The following is a 22519-nucleotide window of genomic DNA, read 5'->3' on the forward strand; positions in this document are numbered from 1 at the left end:
CAACAGGACAATGACCCCAAAAACACGTCAAAAGTGGTAAAGGAATGACTAGAATTAAGATTTTAGAATGGCCTTCCCAAAGTCCTGACTTAAATGTGTGGACAATACTGAAGAAACAAGTCCATGTCAGAAAACCAAGAAATTTAGCTGAACTGCACCAATTTTGTCAAGAGGAGTGCTCAAAAATTCAAGCAGAAGCTTGTGGATGGCTACCAAAAGCGCCTTATTGCAGTGAAACTTGCCAAGGGACATGTAATCAAATATTAACATTGCTGTATGTATACTTTTGACCCAGCAGATTTGGTCACATTTTCAGTAGACCCATAATAAATTCATAAAAGAACGAAACTTCATGAATGTTTTTTTGTGACCAACAAGTATGTGCTCCAATCACTCTATCACAAAAAAATAAGAGTTGTAGAAATGATTGGAAACTCAAAGATAGCTATGACATTATGTTCTTTACAAGTGTATGTATATATATATATACACACTACCGTTCAAAAGTTTGGGGTCACATTGAAATGTCCTTATTTTCAATGAAGATAACTTTAAACTAGTCTTAACTTTAAAGAAATACACTCTATACATTGCTAATGTGGTAAATGACTATTCTATTGATGATTAGAAAACCCTTGTGCAATCATGTTCACACATCTGAAAACAGTTTAGCTCGTTACAGAAGCTACAAAACTGACCTTCCTTTGAACAGATTGAGTTTCTGGAGCATCACATTTGTGGGGTCAATTAAACGCTCAAAATGGCCAGAAAAAGTGAACTTTCATCTGAAACTCGACAGTCTATTCTTGTTCTTAGAAATTAAGGCTATTCCACAAAATTGTTTGGGTGACCCCAAACTTTTGAACGGTAGTGTACATACAGTATATATACAGTCTCGCCACAGTAGCAAAAACACACAAAACGGGAGGAAGACTCCAGGTAAGAAGGACAAAAACTGGATCTCCCGGCAAAAATGAAAGTTTTGACCAGTTCATGTAAGCAGAGATGTGCTCAAGGATAGAAAAGAGGTGGGGGGGTGTGGCCGTGTGAGCACCGCAGCACAACTTAGACAGGATCAGTGGTTACTATGATCTACTTCACTAATTATTTTTTAATACGAAATACTGGTATTTTATGTGCACATATTGTATCTGCAGATGTAGTTATGTCGTAGTTGTAAAAAAAAACCAAAAAAAAACCTGATACAAATATCGACCAAGCTAATCAGTCAATCCCTACTAGTAACACTAATGATGGTGTAGTAGCTGCTATTCATCATGTATCTTGAAACCAACCAGATGTCGCTAAATATAAGGCTGTTGTGAAACAATATTCTGATAAGGAATATTTCCTTCCTGCTAAAACTGGTTCTGTAGGTTCCAGCTGAGGTGTGCCTCAGGGTTCTGTGCTTGGACCACTCACCAGCGGCGGCTCCTCCTGGTCGTACTTGCGTATGGAGGACATGAACTGCAGGTGTCTGTTCTGCTCCTCCAGGGTGACCACGTCCTGCTCGCGGTCCTGGAGACGCTGCTGGGCGCCGGCCAGCTCGTCCCTCAGCCACTGGTTCTCCTGGCACAGGCGACGCACCTGAGAGAGAAACAGGCGGAAAACTTGAGTTTGTTTCCTGCAAACAAGAAAACAGAATCTCTCTCTACCTGAGCTCTCAGTTTCTGTTTCTCCGCCTCCAGTGAACCCAAATGAGCCGACAGCGCCATCATTACCTGGAAGAAGCCCACTTTGATCACCTGATCATATCAAACATCTTTCATGTTCATCAAGAATGTTTCCTGGTACCTGCGCCTCACTGAGGCCCAGCTCGATCCTCTCCAGCGACTGACGGATGATGCCGCTCTTCTCCTGCTCCACGCTGCCACCCTCCACCGTCGCCATCGGGCTCTCTGTGGCCCCCTGCAGGCTATCCAGCAAGCTGCGATTCTCCCCTCTAAGCGCCTCCAGCCCGGCGATGACCTGCTGCGTGCTGCACAGAATCTCCTCCGCCGAAAGCATGGCAACAGTGGGATGTGGTCCTACCTGAGAAGAGTATGTGACATAAAACGATCACTTTCATCCTGCTTTATGACCCTGTATAAAAATGTGAAACACTTTTTTTTTTTTGCTTCAAGATCGCAATTCTCGTGTAAAAATAAATAAATAAAAAAGGCATATACAAATGAGATCACATTCTTTGTGCATGGAATAAAATTATAGCCAAAACTCCACAGACACACTAAATTATTTTTACTCACGTCCAGCAATTCATAAGTATAAAAACAAGTTTCTTCCATTAAAGAAACAATTTACAAGTACAAAAACAATTTTCTTCAATTACAAAAATTATTCGCAAGTACAAAAACAATTTTCTTCAATTAAAACATTTTTTGTAAGTACCGTATTTTTCGGACTATAAATCGCTCTGGAGTATACGTCGCATTTTTGGGGGAAATTTATTTGATAAAACCCAACACCAAAAATAGACATTTGAAAGGCAATTTAAAATAAATAAAGAATAGTGAACAACAGGCTGAATAAGTGTACGTTATATGAGGCATAAATAACCAACTGAGAACGTGCCTGGTATGTTAACGTAACATATTATGGTAAGAGTCATTCAAATAACTATAACATGTAGAACATGCTATACGTTTACCAAACAATCTGTCACTCCTAATCGCTAAATCCCATGAAATCTTATACGTCTAGTCTCTTACGTGAATGAGCTAAATAATATTATTTGATATTTTACGGTAATGTGTTAATAATTTCACACATAAGTCGCTCCTGAGTATAAGTCGCACCCCCGGCCAAACTATGAAAAAAACTGCGACTTGTAGTCCGAAAAATACGGTACAAAAACAATTTTCTTCAATAAAACATTTTTTTTGCAAGTACAAAAACAATTTTCTTCAATTACAAAACAAATAGCAAGTATATTTTTTCAATTAAATAAATATTTGAAGTATGAAAGCAATTATCTGCAAGCAAAAAAATGTGTATTACGAATATAAAAACAATTTTCTATAATATAAAAGAGATTCGCAAGCGTAAAAACAATTTTCTTTGATTAAAAAAAACCATTTGCAAGTAAAAAAAACATTCGCAAGGATAAAATTTGTTTTTTTTTTAAGTTAAAACTTTTGACAGTAATATTCCACCCTGTGCAATCCACACACTTGCACTCAGAGCACCTGTAATACGAACTCTATGACAGGTGGTGCTGCTGAATCAACTGAGTCAGAACTACTGTTATTTGCGCATGGTGCCGTCCAGCAAAAAAATAAAAGAAGAAGAAGAAGCAGAGTGGGGAGTAAAATGGCGGATAGAATAGATGGGAAACAAGCTCAATCTGTAAATTAACACATGTATTTTATTATTCCCTCGTAAATCGTCATCTTCTTTGTTATTTTTGGAGGACGGCACCATGCACGAATAACAGTAGCTCTGACAGCCTTAAATTCACTCAGCAGCAACACCTGTCATTGTGGAGTGGGAATTACGGGACATTTGCGAGTGGCTCTGAGTGCAAGTGTGTGGATCGCGCAGGGTGGAATATTACTGCCGGAGTTTTAAACTTTTTTTTATGCCTGCAAATAGTTTTTTTACTTGCAGGAAATTTTTTCTTGACTTATAGTAGCATAAAAATGCCCCAAAAACTTGGAAAAACGCGATTCATACCGTTACTTTTTGGTGTAACCATCATGAGCGTTCTTTTATATTTTGATAAATCATCATATTTATGTATTACTAAATTTAAATAGGTATTAATCAATCTTTAAGCTGTGTGTATTTGATTTCAGTTTGCTTTTGACACCTTATTTAGAATTGTAGTTGAAACTTTTACAACCTTGTGTTGCGCTCATGATGGCGTAACCAAACTAGATTTCATTTAATGATCCTATTTTGAATATTTTTTCCCTTTTGTACATTTAGTATAGTCATTTATAAACATTGAATACATTTCAAATATCAATAAAATGCAATTGCCTTCATCTTATAGGGTAATAATTTCGCCACACCTAGCGTGTGTGTGACAATCATTGGTACTTTAACTTTAACGTTTAGTTACACCAAGTCATGAGCGTAACACTAAGCTTCATCACTTTGACTTGTAATATCTCTAATTCTGGTGGTGTTTTATGTTTTTTTCTTTTTGGAACATGTACTATACATATAATACAATAAAGTCCCATATGAAATTATGTTTCTAGCAATACTTTAATTTTGCCTTTGAAAGTAACACTCCAATGTCCATTAGTGGAGCTGTACACATATAAAAACGTTGTGTTGATCACTTTGTATCACTCCTATTAGTGTTTCAGCAGTTGTGCTCGGTGCAACAGGCCCTCAATAATTGACACACTAACCTCCCAAACTGTGAACATTTGGCGCATATCTGGTCCAAATGCAAACCGTTTGCAGACTAAAAAAGCGACATATGTTTGGTGTTTGTTGAACAAAAAGCAGACGTAAACAAGAAGTTATTTTTAGCCTACCTGCTAAGTCCAGACTGCGCCGGGATTTCCGTCTTTTTGTTCACTCCAAATGGGTGTTTTTTTTTAAGATAATGTGATTGTTATTTTAAGGCTGTTGGTGGAATCACACACAGCGGGACATTTACGACTAGTTTTATGGATGCTGAGTCGATGTGAAAGTAAAAACAATACAATGTAAATCACCCACCTGCTGTCATCACAGACGACAGCTAGCGGCATGCTAACAGCAGCTGGCACATACTTCCGACGTCGAATCACCTTTCAAAGTAAAGGTGCAACTACTGCCACTGGAGCAACGCCGAAGCAAATTAACTCGAGCACGCTATTTTAAACGATAACTATTTACGTAACTTCGTATCACACCGACATACTTTGTTGCAGATTGTATAAGTGTCTATATGACATTTGGTATACAATACGGTGAATGAATGGCAGTATTATTCTGAAGTGTAAAGCTTCACTACTTCCTGTATTTCTGCTGTGGTATTTACTGACTTCACGCAGCGGAGGAGCTTACCTGATCCCTCATTTTCCCAGAATACACCGCGGCAGCACACCCTGCAAAGGGATCACCTGGATCATGTTGTTTAGAATAATCATTAATACAGCTTTCGATTGTTATTATAAGTGACTGATTTGAGATGAATTATGGGCTGGTTTGCCTCTATGTGCTGCAAAGAACAATATGTATTATTTCTAATGTACGTATATTAGAGATGTCCGATAATATCGGTCTGCCGATATTATCGGCCGATAAATGCGTTAAAATGTAATATCGGGAATTATCGGTATCGGTTTTTTAAATGATCGGTATCGGGTTTTTTTTAATAATTTTTTTTATTAAATCAACATAAAAAACACAAGATACACTTACAATTAGTACACCAACCCAAAAAACCTCCCCCCCCCCTCATTTACACTCATTCACACAAAAGGGTTGTTTCTTTCTGTTATTAATATTCTGGTTCCTACATTATATATCAATATATATCAATACAGTCTGCAAGGGATACAGTCCGTAAGCACACATGATTGTGCGTGCTGCTGGTCCACTAATAGTACTAACCTTTAACAGTGAATTTTACTCATTTTCATTAATTAGTAGTTTCTATGTAACTGTTTTTATATTGTTTTACTTTTTTTTTATTCAAGAATTTTTTTTAAATTTATTTATTTAATTTTATTTTGTTATTTTTTTTAAAAAAGGACCTTATCTTCACTGTACATGGTTGTCCAAATTAGGCATAATAATGTGTTAATTCCACGACTGTATATATCGGTATCGGTTGATATCGGTATCGATAATTAAGAGTTGGACAATATCGGAATTTTAGATATCGGCAAAAAAGCCATTATCGGACATCCCTAATGTATATATTTCATTTCATTTTTTTATTTATCTCCTTCATTGATGTGCATCTTTGATCGATTGACAATTAAACCTCAGCAACTAAACACACATTTACACACCAATGCCTGAGAAGGAGCAGGATGAAGAAACATCTTATATTTCCCTGCCCCCTTCAACATAATACATAGTCTTATTCAATGGATATCATACAAACCAAACAAATATATAATGAAAACAAACAAAAAAACACAACAAGTGCAAAACTTCATGGAGTACAAACCGAACAAAAAAAGTAATATACACCTCACGGGCTGATACAAAACAAATACAAAACCAGACAAAAAAACAAGTAAATTAATAAATATTAAGCAAAATTTAAACACTTATGGCTGTCCATATGATCTTATTGTTCTGCCTTTATATATTTTTTTCAATTGGAATATATGTTTACAGTCTTTTATTATAAGATAATTCCATAGTTCAACCCCCACCACTGATACACATATTTGTTTTAAAGTTGTTCTTGAATACTGATGTTTGAAATGATCTTTTCTTCTACGCTCTTCATTCTCAGAAGTGATGACAAACATTTTTTGCTGGTAATGTTTTACTTTTAGCCTTAAACATAACACATAATGTCTGTAACTTTACTAGCTCCTGTAGTTTCAATAAACCCAAATTAATAAATAATATGTTAGTGTGTTCTAAGTAATCTACTGGATGAATAATGCTTATAGCTCTTTTCTGTAGTTGATACAATGCCTTTATGTTACTCTTATATGTGTTCCCCCACACTTCCACACAGTAGCTGATATATGGCAGTATAAGTGCACAATACAATATACGCATTGCCCTGTAATCTAACACATATTTGACCTTGTTTAATATAAAAATACTCTTAGACATCTTTTTTCGTACATGTGCAATATGAGATTTCCATGTCAGACCGTCATCCAGTATCACTCCTAAAAATCCAAGTTCAGAAACCCTATCAATATCAATTCCATCTATTGACAGTTTGATCGTTTCCTCCCTTTTCCTTTTACAAAAAATGATAAACTTTGTTTTTTTCACATTTAACGATCATTTATTGACATCAAACCATCTCTTAAGTTTAATCATTTCCTGTTCAATAATGTTTGATAACGCTTATAAGTCATGTCCCGAACTATAAAAGTTGGTGTCGTCCGCAAATAATACACATTTCAATAACTTTGATACCTCACATATATCATTAATATATAAAATAAACAATTTTGGTCCCAAAACCGAACCTTGTGGAATTCCACATTCAATCCTCATTTGTTCAGATGTATTACCCACAAAACCCAAATACTCTTGTTTATTATCTAAATAACTTCTTAGCCAGTCTAAAACTATATATATCCTGTTAATACTGTGTATCTATGTACGTGCGGATGTATGTATGCATCTAGCCAATAAACACTGTAATAAACAGGGATGTGTGTTTTATTAAGGCAGATTAGTGGAGGCCTTGTGTGTGTTTGGGGAGATTTCAGGAAACAATTAAAAGTCGTTAGAGCAGCTTAAATACGAGACGACTTTAAAACTAAATCCTACAAGGAATGTGTGTAGAATTTCGTTAAAGTCACATCAGCTAAGAACACACACTGTGTGTGTGTAGGTGTGTGTGTCAGTAATACGAGTTGGGTGACACAAGAGAGCTTAGCTGTCGGCTGGCATGCTGCCATGGTTACCTTATAAGGCAACTAGTCTCCTCCATTCACAATCTCCTACCTGATTACATTTCTGAATTATTCAAACAACGTTTTTAAATGTTAATAAACCCCCAAGTGGCAAATAAACCATGTGACAGATGAAGATCAGCATAGCTTGACGTAGTACCAGAACTGGCCTGTGAGAGGCATTACTGAGCCGCGGAGCTCCCACCCCGAGTGGCAAAGAAGAAAATGACGTGCTAACGGGCTAGCTATTAGCTTAACTGGGAAAGCAGTTGCGGTGGTCATTTATTGGCAACTATAGAGCGGTTAGGCTTGTGTGACACATTAAATACATACCTGATTATTTACTACGACTCAACGAAGTTCGTGTTCCATTCCTGAAATGTGTCTTACTTTAAGCTTCACGCCGTTGCCAGTCGGTTTTTATTTGCTCTACTTCCGCCTTCTTCGGTTACGCGGTCTTTCTGATTGTCTGTTGTTGTCACGTGATAATGACGCAGTTCAAGTGGCTCAGACAATAATAATAATAATAAAGGAATTTTACCTTTGCAACCTCATTATACTATTGGCTAAGTTTTATATAAAATATAATATAAAATAACAAATAATAAAATATATAAATGTAAGTTTCTCAATACCTGACCTGTCTTTTGTGCCTTTAAAAAAGAATTAGAACTCTACATTAAAACACTCTCTACCTCTAACAACCAAAAAGCTGTGAAAACGATGATGCTGTGTTCCAAATTTAAGTTATTTACTGAAATTGAGTGAGCCTATGGCTTTACACTTTGTTTATTATATATATATATATATATATATATATATATATATATATATATATATATATATATATATATATATATATATATATATATATATATATATATATATATATTTTTTTGTTTTGTTTTTTTTTGCACTCTATTTTAGTTACTTTGAATTTATAACCCCCTGGCGCTGCTTTGTACTCTTTGTGTACTGTTTTGTACTATTTTTGTACTTATTTTGATTGTTTCTTGTCTGTTTGTAAATGTTATTTATAAATAAAAGTTTAAAAAAAATAAATTAATTAATAAAAAAAATTAAAATAAAATAAAATAAAATAATAATAATAATAGATTTTATTTGTAAAAAGCACTTTACATTGAGTAAACAACCTCAAAGTGCTACAGTGTATTAAAATAAAAAGATAATAAAAAAAAGAAAAAAAAAGAAAAACTAGAACAGCCAAATAGCTAAAACTAGTATGCATACATCTAAAAAAAAAGGCTTTTTTAAAAAGAAGGGTTTTTAAGCCTTTTTTAAAAAGCATCCACAGTCTGTGGTGCCCTCAGGTGGTCAGGGAGAGCGTTCCACAGACCGGGAGCGGGGGAGCAGAAAGCCCGGTCTCCCATTGTTCGTAGCTTTGTCCTCTGAGGTTGGAGGAGGTTAGCCTGTCCGGAGCGGAGGTGTCGTGTGGAGGATTTGGGGGTGAGTAGTTCTTTGAGGTACAGGGGGGCATTTCCATGGAGGCACTGGTGGGTTAGTAGGGAGACTTTGAATTCAATCCTGAGTGGAACAGGAAGCCGTGACGTGCTCAGTGAACAAAAACATGAAGATTGAGCTCCTTCTTCAAAAACATGACAACCGATTCTTCTTTAAGTGTTGTCGTTCAATCATTTTTGTGTATTGGTGTGATAAATGCACTCATTAAAAAGCAGCCATATTTGTTGTATGTGTAGATGAGAACATAATGTTATACTTCAGTGTACAAACAATGCATTGCAATGCAGTTACATCACCTTGCTGTCTATCAAAAATGCAGGCTGAGTGCAAGCCGCCGTGTTAAAAGCTGCAACTGACAATTTTTAACTTTCTTAAAATGTCCACCTGACATTCGACCCCGCTCACTCACATTGACCCTCACATGCACATGCACTCAAGGTCATGCTTTTATTTTTTTTATCTTTCTCTTTAGTGAATTGATGGCCAAAATGTCCCCACAACACACTGTGTGCACAATTATTATTATTGTGAAGCGACCTGGAAAAAAAAAAAGAAAAACATTTTGCAACATGTCCAAACTTGACAAAACAGCTGAAAAGCCAGGGATCTGATGAGGGTGTGGGGGATCTGCCCCAACCTCTAGACCAGGGGTCGGCAACCCAAAATGCTGAAAGAGCCATATTGGACCCATCCATCCATCCATTTTCTACCGCTTATTCCCTTCGGGGTCGCGGGGGGCGCTGGAGCCTATCTCAGCTACAATTGGGCGGGAGGCGGGGTACACCCTGGACAAGTCGCCACCTCATCGCAGGGCCAACACAGATAGACAGACAACATTCACACCCACATTCACACACTAGGGCCAATTTAGTGTTGCCAATCAGCCTATCACCAGGTGCATGTTTTTGGAGGTGGGAGGAAGCCGGAGTACCCGGAGGGAACCCACGCAGTCACGGGGAGAACATGCAAACTCCACACAGAAAGATCCCGAGGCCGGGATTGAACTCACGACTACTCAGGACCTTCGTATTGTGAGGCAGACGCACTAACCCCTCTGCCACCGTGCTGCCGCCATATTGGACCAAAAATTGTAAAAATGTAAAACATGCCAGAGGCTGTTCACCTTGGAGACCTGCTGCGGATATGGGTACGGCCTGGCGCGAGATTTACACCTTCTCCCCCGGATTTTCAAGGGCCAGCGAGAGCTCACTGGACGTCGCCGCAACCGCGACGCTTTCCAGGGCGTCATATTGGACCAAAAATTGTAAAAAAAATCTGTGTGGAGCCGCAAAAAATTAAAAGCCTTAATAATGAAGGCAACACATGATGTAAGTGACTATATTAGCTACGCAACGCAAATCTTCGTTGACAGAAATGTTGTATTTTAACTTTTATTCTACCCATTTTTGCAACATTGAAAAAAAAATAAAGTAAAATGTAGGCTTTTGACAGCATGAGATAACTTCTGGTAATGACTGACTCAGAATGGCCAAAGGTATAGATGTGTTGTGTCCAAGTTAAACGAAACGACCGGCTGTCTTCTTCTAATGGATTTATTACAATCTTTGCAAGCTGGGTAACGTTTGCTGTGGTCTGGAACAACATGGCACACAAACAACTATGAGAAATACAGCCAATATTACATACAGATAATGTGTCATGAGACAAAGGATATAAGTAAAGGAAATTAATTGAGCTCAAATATACCTACAAATGAGGCATAATAATGCAATACGTACATACAGCTAGCCTAAATAGCATGTTAGAATCGATTAGCTTGCGGTCATGGATTGATCAAATATGCCTGATTAGCACTCCAACAAGTCAATAACATCAACAAAGCACACGTTTGTGCATTCACGCACAGTATAAAACGTTTGGTGGACAAAATGAGACAAAGAAGGAGATGCATAAAACACGTCTTTCTGTGGCAGCATCGGATACATTTGTACATGTAAACAAACTACGATGAGTTCAAGGATCGCTGAAATTAGTACGACAAAACGGTGCTTGCCAAATACTCTCATCAGTGAAGCATGTTTAATATAAACAGTGGGATTTCTAACAATTAGAAACGTTTGTGTCATGTTTGTTCTCCTACAGAAAATATATTAAAACAAAACGTTTTTTTTTCATCACATTTTTCATTTTCACACATCTCTGAAAGAGGTCCATGGAGCCACTAGGGCGGCGCTAAAGAGCCGTATGTGGCTCTAGAGCCGCGGGTTGCTGACCCCTGCTCTATACCAAAAACAAACAAACAAACAAACAAAAAAAATTAGAACAAATATTACAAAACAGCTGCAAGTTGATCCCTCTAAATCAGTCCTTCTCAAATAGTGGGGCGGGGGTACGATGCCAAGAGGGGGGCGCATGTGACCCCAGGGAACATGCTTTATCAGTATCATGCTTTACCCCGCTTTGAAAAGCAGTGCACTACCAGGGTTTCTGCAGTTATAAGCAAATCTAGTTAATGCCTTTTATTGCGACTTAAAACAAACGTAATGCCCATGTCCTACTGCAGATAGTTATTATATATACGGTCTGTGAAGACACAATTGTAAGCATTTGACAATAATAATACTGAATAGTTGAAAAGTTTACATTAACTTTTACTCGCTGGTGAATTAGAATTGACTCACAAGACTGTTTAATCTGAGAATTTGTTTTTTTCTGTTGCGGTAGCAGCAGCTGCCAGTTGTGGTGGCGACAGCAGAAGTTGATTTGTTAGTCACGCCAAAGAAATTTGGCGCCGTCAACTGCTGCCTGCCTTTAATCGCCGACTTGTGATTAGCTGATAGCATGTGTGGTTTCACTGCATTAGTTTTTATAATGCCCCTGGACATTGAATTGAATGCTTTTTAATGCCATTCTTGCAAAATCAATTGAATGACTTTTAATGCTTTTTAATGACTAACTTGTTCATTGTAGCCATTAATCCCAAATTCCTCACTGCAAAAACTGAAATCTAAGTAAGATTAAATATCTCAAATAAGGGTGATATTTGCTTTTTTTCTTTCTGATAAGATAATTCTTCTCACATAGCAGATTTTATGTTCGATTGTTTTAAGTGTTTTGGTCCTAAATGGTCTCAGTAAGATATTACAGCTTGTAGCTGAGATGTTATGACCTATATTGAGTAAAACATGCTTGGAACTAGAACATCAACTGTTGCAAAGCTGTGTCATCAACACTCACAAGTATAAAACTACTTTTTTAAAGTAAAAAATTCTTATTTCAAGCATGTAAAAAAAAATTCATGACTTTGACACAATTGTGTCTCATAATTAAAACAGATGACAGCCAAATGGACTTTGCTGTTTTATTTTCAATGAAACAATAGAAAATATATACTTATATAGTAGTACAGTTGTTATTAGTGAGAATATACTTATTTTAAGGTATTTTTTAGTTCATTGAGGTTAGCTAATTTTACTTGTTTTGGAAAGTCTTGACTAGCCACATTTTCTTGTTCTATTGGTAGATAATTTTGCTTAGTTCAAATAAAATAGCCCTAATTTTTGTATTTTTTTTCTTGTTTTTGAACACTGACTTTTTGCAGTGCTCATTTTGATATAAATAAAAAAAAATCAGGACAACTAGCTTTATTCATTATTTATTGAGTTTGTTTAATTTTATTTTTCAGTTTCAAATGGTTCAAATAGGACAACATTTTTTTTTTACAGTGAAATAAGGATTACATTTATTTTTAATCTCAGTAAAATTGATACTTTATATATTTTCTGTTACAAACTAAAAAAAAATGTTAATAAAAGTGTTGTTTGTTGTAAGTTGATTTATATTTCTTTCTTTTTTGTTGTCTATAACTATAATAAGGATATAATGTTATGCAGAGGTGTACTTATAACAATTTAATAGACAAATGACTACTAATACTTGGGGGTGGGGCACAAAATGTTTCCGATGGGGGAATAACAGCAAATAATTGCACTAACTACAAGTAATACACAGTACAAATTGACTAGAACTTACATTGTTATTAAGTATTTAGTACTCATGGTCATCAAATGCTGTAAATACGTACTTTAATGTGCACACAGTGTAAAAGTAGTCACTTTGATGCCAACTTTATTGTAACTTTCTACATCAGTGACAATTTTCTACGGAGCCCCTAAAGCAGGGGTGTCAAAGTCAAATGGACGGAGGGCCAAATAAAAAATTTAGCTACAAGCCGAGGGCCGGACTGTTCGAATGTTCATTGAAAAATTTTTAAATGACGCATATAGTCTAGTGAACCTAATTGAACCTACTGAAAACCTAACAAATATATTCCAATATGATCAGATAAATAAAGCAATATTTTCTTATGGCTCTGTCAGTAATCTTTAATTTTCAACAGACACAAAAGACAAATTTCCTTTATATAAAAATCCCCATAACATGAACATTAAATGAAAGAAACCGGTATTCAAGGCACCATCAGTAGCCTATATTTTCTATTTTAGCAAAAGTGGGCTAAATTTACTTCAAAGAAAAAAACAATAATAGCAATTTTCTATCATCCACTCAACTGAAATATTTTTAAAATATAATTAAATTGAAATACAATAAAATAAAGTGCAAAAATCTATAAATCAAAAACAACACTTTGTTTAAGGAGAAGTAACATGCAGTGAAAACAAATATTAAACTTTAACTTTTAAACTTGAATTGAGTAAAAACTCTAAATATGTGATTGCACAGTAATGTTCACATTAAACCCCCCTTCTCCCTCCGTGGGAGGGAGGCGAGTTGGGTGCCCGAAACCCCCCGCTGGTTTCGGCCCGCCCCTTGGCGCGCGTGGCACGGCGGGCTCCGCGACCCGACGGCTGGCCCTCGTGGCTTGACGGCGGGCGCGTCCCAACGGGCCGCGCGTAGGGGTCAAACGCAGAAGTCTCAGGGCCTCGTGGTGAGGGGGTGGCCTGCGGGTTTCGGCCCGCTTGACCCCCCCGCTCCGCTTGGCGCGCGCGGCACATGACGGGTTCCGCCACCGACGCTCGGGCTGCAGCCCGACGGTGGTGCGGGCCCGGCGGTGACGCGCGGTTTGGGGAAACAAAGCAGAAGTCTCAGGGCCTCGGGGCCGGGTTTCGGCCCGCCCCCTTGGCGCGCGTGGCACGGCGGGCTCCGCGACTGACGGCCGGGCTGCAGCCCTTCGGCCGGCAGGCGCGTCCCGGCGGGCCGCTCGCCCCCTTTCGGAACCTTGGACCGGCATCCGCTTGGTGCGTGTAAAAGATCTGCGGTCTGCGGGCCGGTTCTAATAATAAATCAAGATCATCCCAAGGGCCGTAAAAAACCTTCTCGCGGGCCGGATATGGCCCGCGGGCCTTGACTCTGACATATGTGCCCTAAAGGGACATGGGGGAAAAAAAAATTTAAATAATTTTTTTTATTAATTTTTTTTTTTTTTAGACATGTATCTCATGCGCAAGAGAAACTATCTCGTGCGCACGAGCAACTTTCTCATGTGCACGAGAAACTTTTTATAAAGTTATAAAAAAATAAATAAATAAAAACATTTTTATTTTATTTTTTTTTAGACATGTATCTCGTGCGCACGAGAAAGTTTCTCGTGCGCACAAGATACATGTCTAAAAAAAAAAAACTAAAAAAAATATATATATATATATATATTTTGTATTTTTTGACCAGATGCCCGAAATAGGGTGAGAAGCTCTGCCATCCGGGGGGAGCTCAAAGTAAAGCCGCTGCTCCTCCACATCGAGAGGAGCCAGATGAGGTGGTTCGGGCATCTGGTCAGGATGCCACCCGAACGCCTCCCTAGGGAGGTGTTTAGGGCACGTCCAACCGGTAGGAGGCCGCGGGGAAGACCCAGGACACGTTGGGAAGACTATGTCTCCCGGCTGGCCTGGGAACGCCTTGGGATCCCCCGGAAGGAGCTGGACGAAGTGGCTGGGGAGAGGGAAGTCTGGGCTTCCCTGCTTAGGCTGCTGCCCTGCGACCCGACCACGGATAAGCGGAAGAAGGTGGATGGATGGATGGATTTTGTATTTTTTTAGACATGTCTAAAAAAAAATATATATATTTATCTATAACTTTATACAAAGTTATACGAGATAGTTTCTCGTGCGCACGAGATACATGTCTAAAAAACAAAACAAACACCAAAAAAAATTATACAAAAAAACATTTCCCCCATGTCCCTTTAGGGGGTCTGTAAATTTCAGCCTGTAGCTGGTGTTTTATTCTAAAATGAATTGATTATTAATTATATATTACACTCTTTTGCTTAGTCACAGCTAAAACGTGTTCTACATGGACTAAGGTAGTAAAAGAGGTGAACAGATGCACTGAGGGGAGGAGGGGGACGAGTGCGGGACAGCTGAGTCGACGCAATCCAATCAGGGGTCTGGCAGTAGAGGCCACGCTAAAATAGAAACGAGGGGTCACGGCCTGCTGCGACACAAGCAGGGTTTATTTTTTGTTTTTGCCATTAAAAAATACAATCATGTGTGCTTACGGACTGTATCCCTTGCAGACAGTATTGATCTATATTGATATATAATGTAGGAACCAGAATATTAATAACAGAAAGAAACAACCCTTTTGTGTGAATGAGTGTAAATGGGGGAGGGAGGTTTTTGGGGTTGGTGCACTAATTGTAAGTGTATCTTGTGTTTTTTATGTTAAATAAAAAATAAATTATTTAATTTTTTTAATTTTTTTGTAATTTCTTGTGCGGCCCGGTACCAATCGATCCACGGACCGGTACCGGGCCGCGGCCCGGTGGTTGGGGACAACTAACAGTGGTCCCCAACCTTTTTGTAACTGCGGACCGGTCAACGCTTGAAAATTTGTCCCACGGACCGGTTGGGGGGATATGGTATTTTTATTTTTTTTGTATTTTTTATTTTTTTGTGATAAAAAAATACAATCATGTGTGCTTACGGACTGTATCCCTGCAGACTTTATTGATATATATTGATATATAATGTAGGAACCAGAAATATTAATAACAGAAAGAAACAACCCTTTTGTGCGAATGAGTGTAAATGGGGGAGGGAGGTTTTTTGGGTTGGTGCAATAATTGTAAGTGTATCTTGTGTTTTTTATGTTGATTTAATAAAAAAAAAAAAAAAAAAAAAAAAATATTTTTTTAATTTTTTTTTTGCGATACCACATGACACCACAGGGGGCGCTGTAGTGCGAAGGCGAGAGAATTGAGGAGACTTGAAGGTCATCAAGATGACAATCGCTTGTTGTGTACCACAATGTTGTGTACATCAATATACTGTATATTAACGTTATGTACCATAATGTTATGTACGTTAATAGTCTGTATATTACATGTTATGTACCATAATGTTATGTACAATAACAGTATCTATATTTAACGTTATGTACCATAATGTTATGTACATTAATAGCTTATATGTTAAAATTACGTGCCATAATGTTATAAATAATAATCATTTATCATTTATTTATAATGTTATGTACCATAATGTTATGTATGTTAATAGTCTGTATATTTAACATTATGTACCATAATGTACATTAATGTACATTAATAGTCTGTATATTAACGTTATGTACCATAATGTTGTGTATATTAATAGTCTGTATATTAACGTTATGTACCATATTGTTATGTACATTAATAGTCTCTATTGTTATGTACCATAATGTTATGTACATTAAGAGTCTCTATATTTAATGTTAAGTAGCATAATGTTTTGCGTATTAATAGTCTGTATATTAACGTTATGTACCATAATGTTATGTACATTAATAGTCTCTAATGTTATGTAGCATAATGTTATGTACATTAAGAGTCTCTATATTTAATGTTAAGTACCACAATGTTGTGTATATTAATAGTCTGTATATTAATGTTATGCACCATAATGTTATGTACACTACTAGTCTCTATATTTAATGTTATGCATCATAATGTTATGTACATTAATAGTCTCTATATTTAATGTTATGTACATTAATAGTCTCTATATTCAATGTTACGTACCATAATGTTGTGTATATTAATAGCCTGTATATTAATGTTATGTACCATAATGTTATATACATTAATAGTCTCTATATTTAATGTTAAGTACCATAATGTTGTGTATGTTAATAGTCTGTATATTAATGTTATGTACCATAATGTTATGTACACTACTAGTCTCTATATTTAATGTTATGTAACATAATGTTATGTACATTAATAATCTCTATATTTAATGTTATGTACATTAATAGTCTCTATATTCAATGTTACGTACCATAATGTTGTGTATGTTAATAGTCTGTATATTAATGTTATGTACCATAATGTTATGTACATTAATAGTCTCTATATTTAATGTTAAGTACCATAATGTTGTGTATATTAATAGTCTGTATATTAATGTTATGTACCATAATGTTATGTACATTAACAGTCTCTATATTTATTGGTATGTACCATATTTGTATGTACATTAATAGTCTGTATATTAACGTTATGTACCATAATGTTATGTACATTCATAGTCTCTATTCTTAACGTTATGTCTCAATGTTGTGTACATTAATAGTTTCTATATTTAACATTATGTTCCATAATATTGTGTACATTAATAGTCTCTATATTTGTTATGTACAATAATGTTGTCTAGATTAATCGTCTATATATTAATGTTATGTACATCATTGGTTTCTACATTTAACGTTATGTACCATGATGTTATGTACATTAATAGTCTCTATATGTAACATTATGCACCATAATGTTATGAACATAAATAGTCAGTATATTAACATTAAGTACCATAATGTTGTGTACTGTATTTGTGTGTATACTAACATTACACACCATAATGTTGTGTGCATTAGCAGTCTATATATTAACATTATGTACCATAATGTTGTGTACTGTATTTGTGTGTATACTAACATTACACATCATAATGTTGTGTGCATTAGCAGTCTATATATTAACATTATGTATCATAACTTTGGGTATATCAATAATAAAACATGGTGTATTATTGTGTTGTGCATAATAACGATGTGTATCATAATGTTGTGTGGTATAATTCGGTATCTCATAATGTTGTGTACAAAAATATTGTGTCCATTATGGTAGACACCAATATTTTGCACAACATAATAATACACAACATGAAGTACTAAATACTTACACGGTGTAGAGGTGAGTGGTGTTGTGCATTATTGGCTGTTTTGTCATGTGTCTACTATATAATACTGTATCCCACAATGTTGTGTACCATATTGTTGTGCACTATAGTATTTTCTACCATAATGCTGTACACAACGTTGTTGGCTACGGTATTTGAGTAGAATGTACACAACGTTAGGGTACACAGCACAACATTAATGTACAGAACATAGAACACAACAATGTGGTTCATATAATTAATGCCTACAATGTTGTGGTACACAACATTATGGTAGACACCAATATTTTGCACAACATGATACACAACATGTTGTTATAAATACTGACACATTGTAAAGGTGAGTTGTGTTTTGCATTATTGGCTGTTTTGTCATGTGTCTACTTTATAATACTGTATCCCACAATGTTGTGTACCATAATGTTGTGCACGATAATATTTTCTACCATAATACTGTACACAACATTGTTGGATACGGTATTTGAGTAGAATGTACACAACGTTAGGGTACACAGCACAACATTAATGTACAGAACATAGAACACAACATTGTGGTTCATATAATTAATGCCTACAATGTTGTGGTACACAACATTATGGTAGACACCAATATTTTGCACAACATTATAATACACAACATGTTGTTCTAAATAATTACACATTGTAAGGGTGAGTTGTGTTTTGCATTATTGGCTGTTTTGTCATGTGTCTACTTTATAATACTGTATCCCACAACGTTGTGTACCATAATGTTGTGCACTATAATATTTTCTACCGTAATGCTGTACAAAACATTGTTGGATACGGTATTTGAGTAGAATGTACACAACGTTAGGGTACACAGCACAACATTAATGTACAGAACATAGAACACCACATTGTGGTTCATATAATTAATGCCTACAATGTTGTGGTACACGACAATATGGTAGACTCCAATACTTTGCACAACATAATAATACACAACATGTTGTTCTAAATACTTACACTGTGTAGAGGTGAGTTGTGTTGTGCATTATTGCCCGTTTTGTCACGTGTCTACTATATAATACTGTATCCCACAATGTTGTGCACTACAGGGCTGTGTACCACAGTGTTGTGTACTATACTGGTGTTCACCATTACCTTGTGCACAATGTGTTGTCCAATAATGTTGTGTTCTATAATATTGCATCCCACAATGTTGCACACCATGTTATGCACTATAACGTTTGGCACCATAATGTTGTGTGCAACACTAGACGTGCACATTATGTTGTGCAGTGACCTACGATAATAATGTGATCGGCAGCGATTGACGCATGCTGGTGCTTATATAACTGTCCTTGGAGTGTTTCGCTGTCACTTTGGGCTGCTGTGCCACTGTGGGAGTGGACGGGGGAGGGGTGGTGTAATGTGGCGATATGTGTCTGGAGGGGTGTGGATTCAGCGGGTGTCTAAAGTGGGAAACTGGATGTGTGCCACAGCAACATATGAGCAAAATAAGTAGCGTGTACACACACACACACACACACACACACACACACACACACACACACACACACACACACACACACACACACACACACACACACACACACACACACACACACACACATACACACACACACACACACACACACAATGACCTTTGGTTGCATCAATGGTGTCTGTTATAAAAGGATGTGTGAAATACGTAGTTGAATGACCACTCGGACGTCACCGACATTTTACTTCCGCCGATAAGTAAATGAGGGGTGTTGTCATGGCAACAAGCGAGCGCGACTAATTTGGGACGTGGCAGCGAGGACGGCGGAGGTGAAACCGGAGCCTGCGAAGACGAGCCCGAGCACAACCGTGGACACCTGGCGCTCGGGTTCGCTCAGGAAGTCTCAGCAGCACCACACTGAGCTAATTCTGGTCCCGCGGGGCCGTGGTCACTGCGAGGTTCAAAGTTTCGGACTTTGTGCAAATGTGACACAGGTGACCCTTAGCGTCGCCATGCATTGACTTAAAACATTTTTTTTTAATCAACACAGCTTTGCATTACTTTAACATGAATAGTACAAGCCCCGTTTCCATATGAGTTGGGAAATTGTGTTAGATGTAAATATAAACGGAATACAATGATTTGCAAATCATTTTCAACCCATATTCAGTTGAATATGCTACAAAGACAACATATTTGATGTTCAAACTCAAACATTTTTTTTTGTGCAAATAATCATTAACTTTAGAATTTGATGCCAGCAACACGTGACAAAGAAGTTGGGAAAGGTGGCAATAAATACTGATAAAGTTGAGGAATGCTCATCAAACACTTATTTGGAACATCCCACAGGTGAACAGGCAAATTGGGAACAGGTGGGTGCCATGATTGGGTATAAAAGTAGATTCCATGAAATGCTCAGTCATTCACAAACAAGGATGGGGCGAGGGTCACCACTTTGTCAACAAATGCGTGAGCAAATTGTTGAACAGTTTAAGAAAAACCTTTCTCAACCAGCTATTGCAAGGAATTTAGGGATTTCACCATCTACGGTCCGTAATATCATCAAAGGGTTCAGAGAATCTGGAGAAATCACTGCACGTAAGCAGCTAAGCCCGTGACCTTCGATCCCTCAGGCTGTACTGCATCAACAAGCGACATCAGTGTGTAAAGGATATCACCACATGGGCTCAGGAACACTTCAGAAACACACTGTCAGTAACTACAGTTGGTCGCTACATCTGTAAGTGCAAGTTAAAACTCTCCTGTGCAAGGCGAAAACCGTTTATCAACAACACCCAGAAATGCCGTCGGCTTCGCTGGGCCTGAGCTCATCTAAGATGGACTGATACAAAGTGGAAAAGTGTTCTGTGGTCTGACGAGTCCACATTTCAAATTGTTTTTGGAAACTGTGGACGTCGTGTCCTCCGGACCAAAGAGGAAAAGAACCATCTGGATTGTTATAGGCGCAAAGTTGAAATGTCAGCATCTGTGATGGTATGGGGGTGTATTAGTGCCCAAGACATGGGTAACTTACACATCTGTGAAGGCGCCATTAATGCTGACAGGTACATACAGGTTTTGGAGCAACATATGTTGCCTTCCAAGCAACGTTACCATGGACGCCCCTGCTTATTTCAGCAAGACAATGCCAAGCCACGTGTTACATCAACGTGGCTTCATAGTAAAAGTGTGCGGGTACTAGACTGGCCTGCCTGTAGACCAGACCTGTCTCCCATTGAAAATGTGTGGCGTATTATGAAGCCTAAAATACCACAACGGAGACAACTTAAGCTGTACATCAAGCAAGAATGGGAAATAATTCCACCTGAGAAGCTTCAAAAATGTGTCTCCTCAGTTCCCAAACGTTTACTGAGTGTTGTTAAAAGGAAAGGCCATGTAACACTGTGGTGAACATGCCCTTTCCCAACTACTTTGGCACGTGTTGCAGCCATGAAATTCTAAGTTAATTATTATTTGCAAAAAAAAAAAAAAGTTTATGAGTTTGAACATCAAATATGTTGTCTTTGTAGTGCATTCAATTGAATATGGGTTGAAAAGGATTTGCAAATCATTGTATTCCGTTTATATTTACATCTAACACAATTTCCCAACTCATATGGAAACGGGGTTTGTAGTTGTTTCAGAAAAGAGCCTTGTGGTACGCCAATGAAGTCAATGTCACAAAAGTAATAAACATTTAAATAAACTTACACTCATTTACAATACAATTTGAATGGTTGGTGTACCTAATGAATTGTCCAGTGCCAATGTGGATGACAGGAAAACCAGCAGCAGGCCACATGGACACATTGAGTATAATTTAATAAGCGCGGGCAAATGCCCGGGGTTTATCACATTAACGGCCCGGCGCAAACGTCGCTAGCGAAGCTTTGAGAACAATTAGTGCAAAGCTTCAACGCTGCCCGCCTCCATAGGGGGCATTTTAGGTAAGCCCCACCCCCTGCGATTGAGTTACAACAATTTGTTCGAATTTATATTTAATTCCAAAAGTGATCGGAATTGTTGTGACTGGATTGCGTTAGCGTGTGTACCTAATAAAGTGACCCACTTAGTTTCCTAGTCCAACTTTTTTCCACCAAGAACCACCTCAGGAACCATAATGACCAACATTAAAATACAGTAGCGAAGTAGGCCTGAGTATTCATCAAAAACAAGGCAGCAGTTTGATTTAACAAGTATATTCCATATTTTAGGCCACTGTAACATTACACACAGTTTGAACAGTAACACTGTGTTTGAATACAGGAAAATAAAACAATATACTTTAAGTAGGTGATTCTCTTGAGAATCCCTGTCCTAAGTCCAGGACCCAATAGAATCTCTTATGACTTTCTCAGGTAAGTTATTTTTTGTGCTCA

The 22519-nt window shown here is 37.4% G+C and overlaps 1 protein-coding gene across 4 annotated transcripts in view; it reads right to left on the bottom strand.

Moving 5' to 3' along the window:
- Positions 1–8036, bottom strand: part of klc3 (kinesin light chain 3) — an 18788-nt gene extending 10752 nt beyond the window's left edge. The window contains exons 1-4 of one of the 4 annotated variants that reach the window (XM_062060610.1): positions 7881–8036; positions 1795–2031; positions 1656–1721; positions 1423–1587 (exon numbers count right to left, since the gene is read on the bottom strand). In XM_062060610.1, coding sequence (XP_061916594.1) covers positions 1423–1587; positions 1656–1721; positions 1795–2007 — 444 coding nt within the window. In that variant the 5' untranslated portion in view covers positions 2008–2031; positions 7881–8036. The other 3 variants (XM_062060608.1, XM_062060611.1, XM_062060609.1) reach the window with 3 other exon arrangements.
- Between the last annotated feature and the right edge of the window lie 14483 nt (positions 8037–22519).

This window comes from Entelurus aequoreus, linkage group LG10 (genome assembly GCF_033978785.1).
Source record: "Entelurus aequoreus isolate RoL-2023_Sb linkage group LG10, RoL_Eaeq_v1.1, whole genome shotgun sequence".
Classification (NCBI taxonomy): Eukaryota; Metazoa; Chordata; class Actinopteri; order Syngnathiformes; family Syngnathidae; genus Entelurus; species Entelurus aequoreus.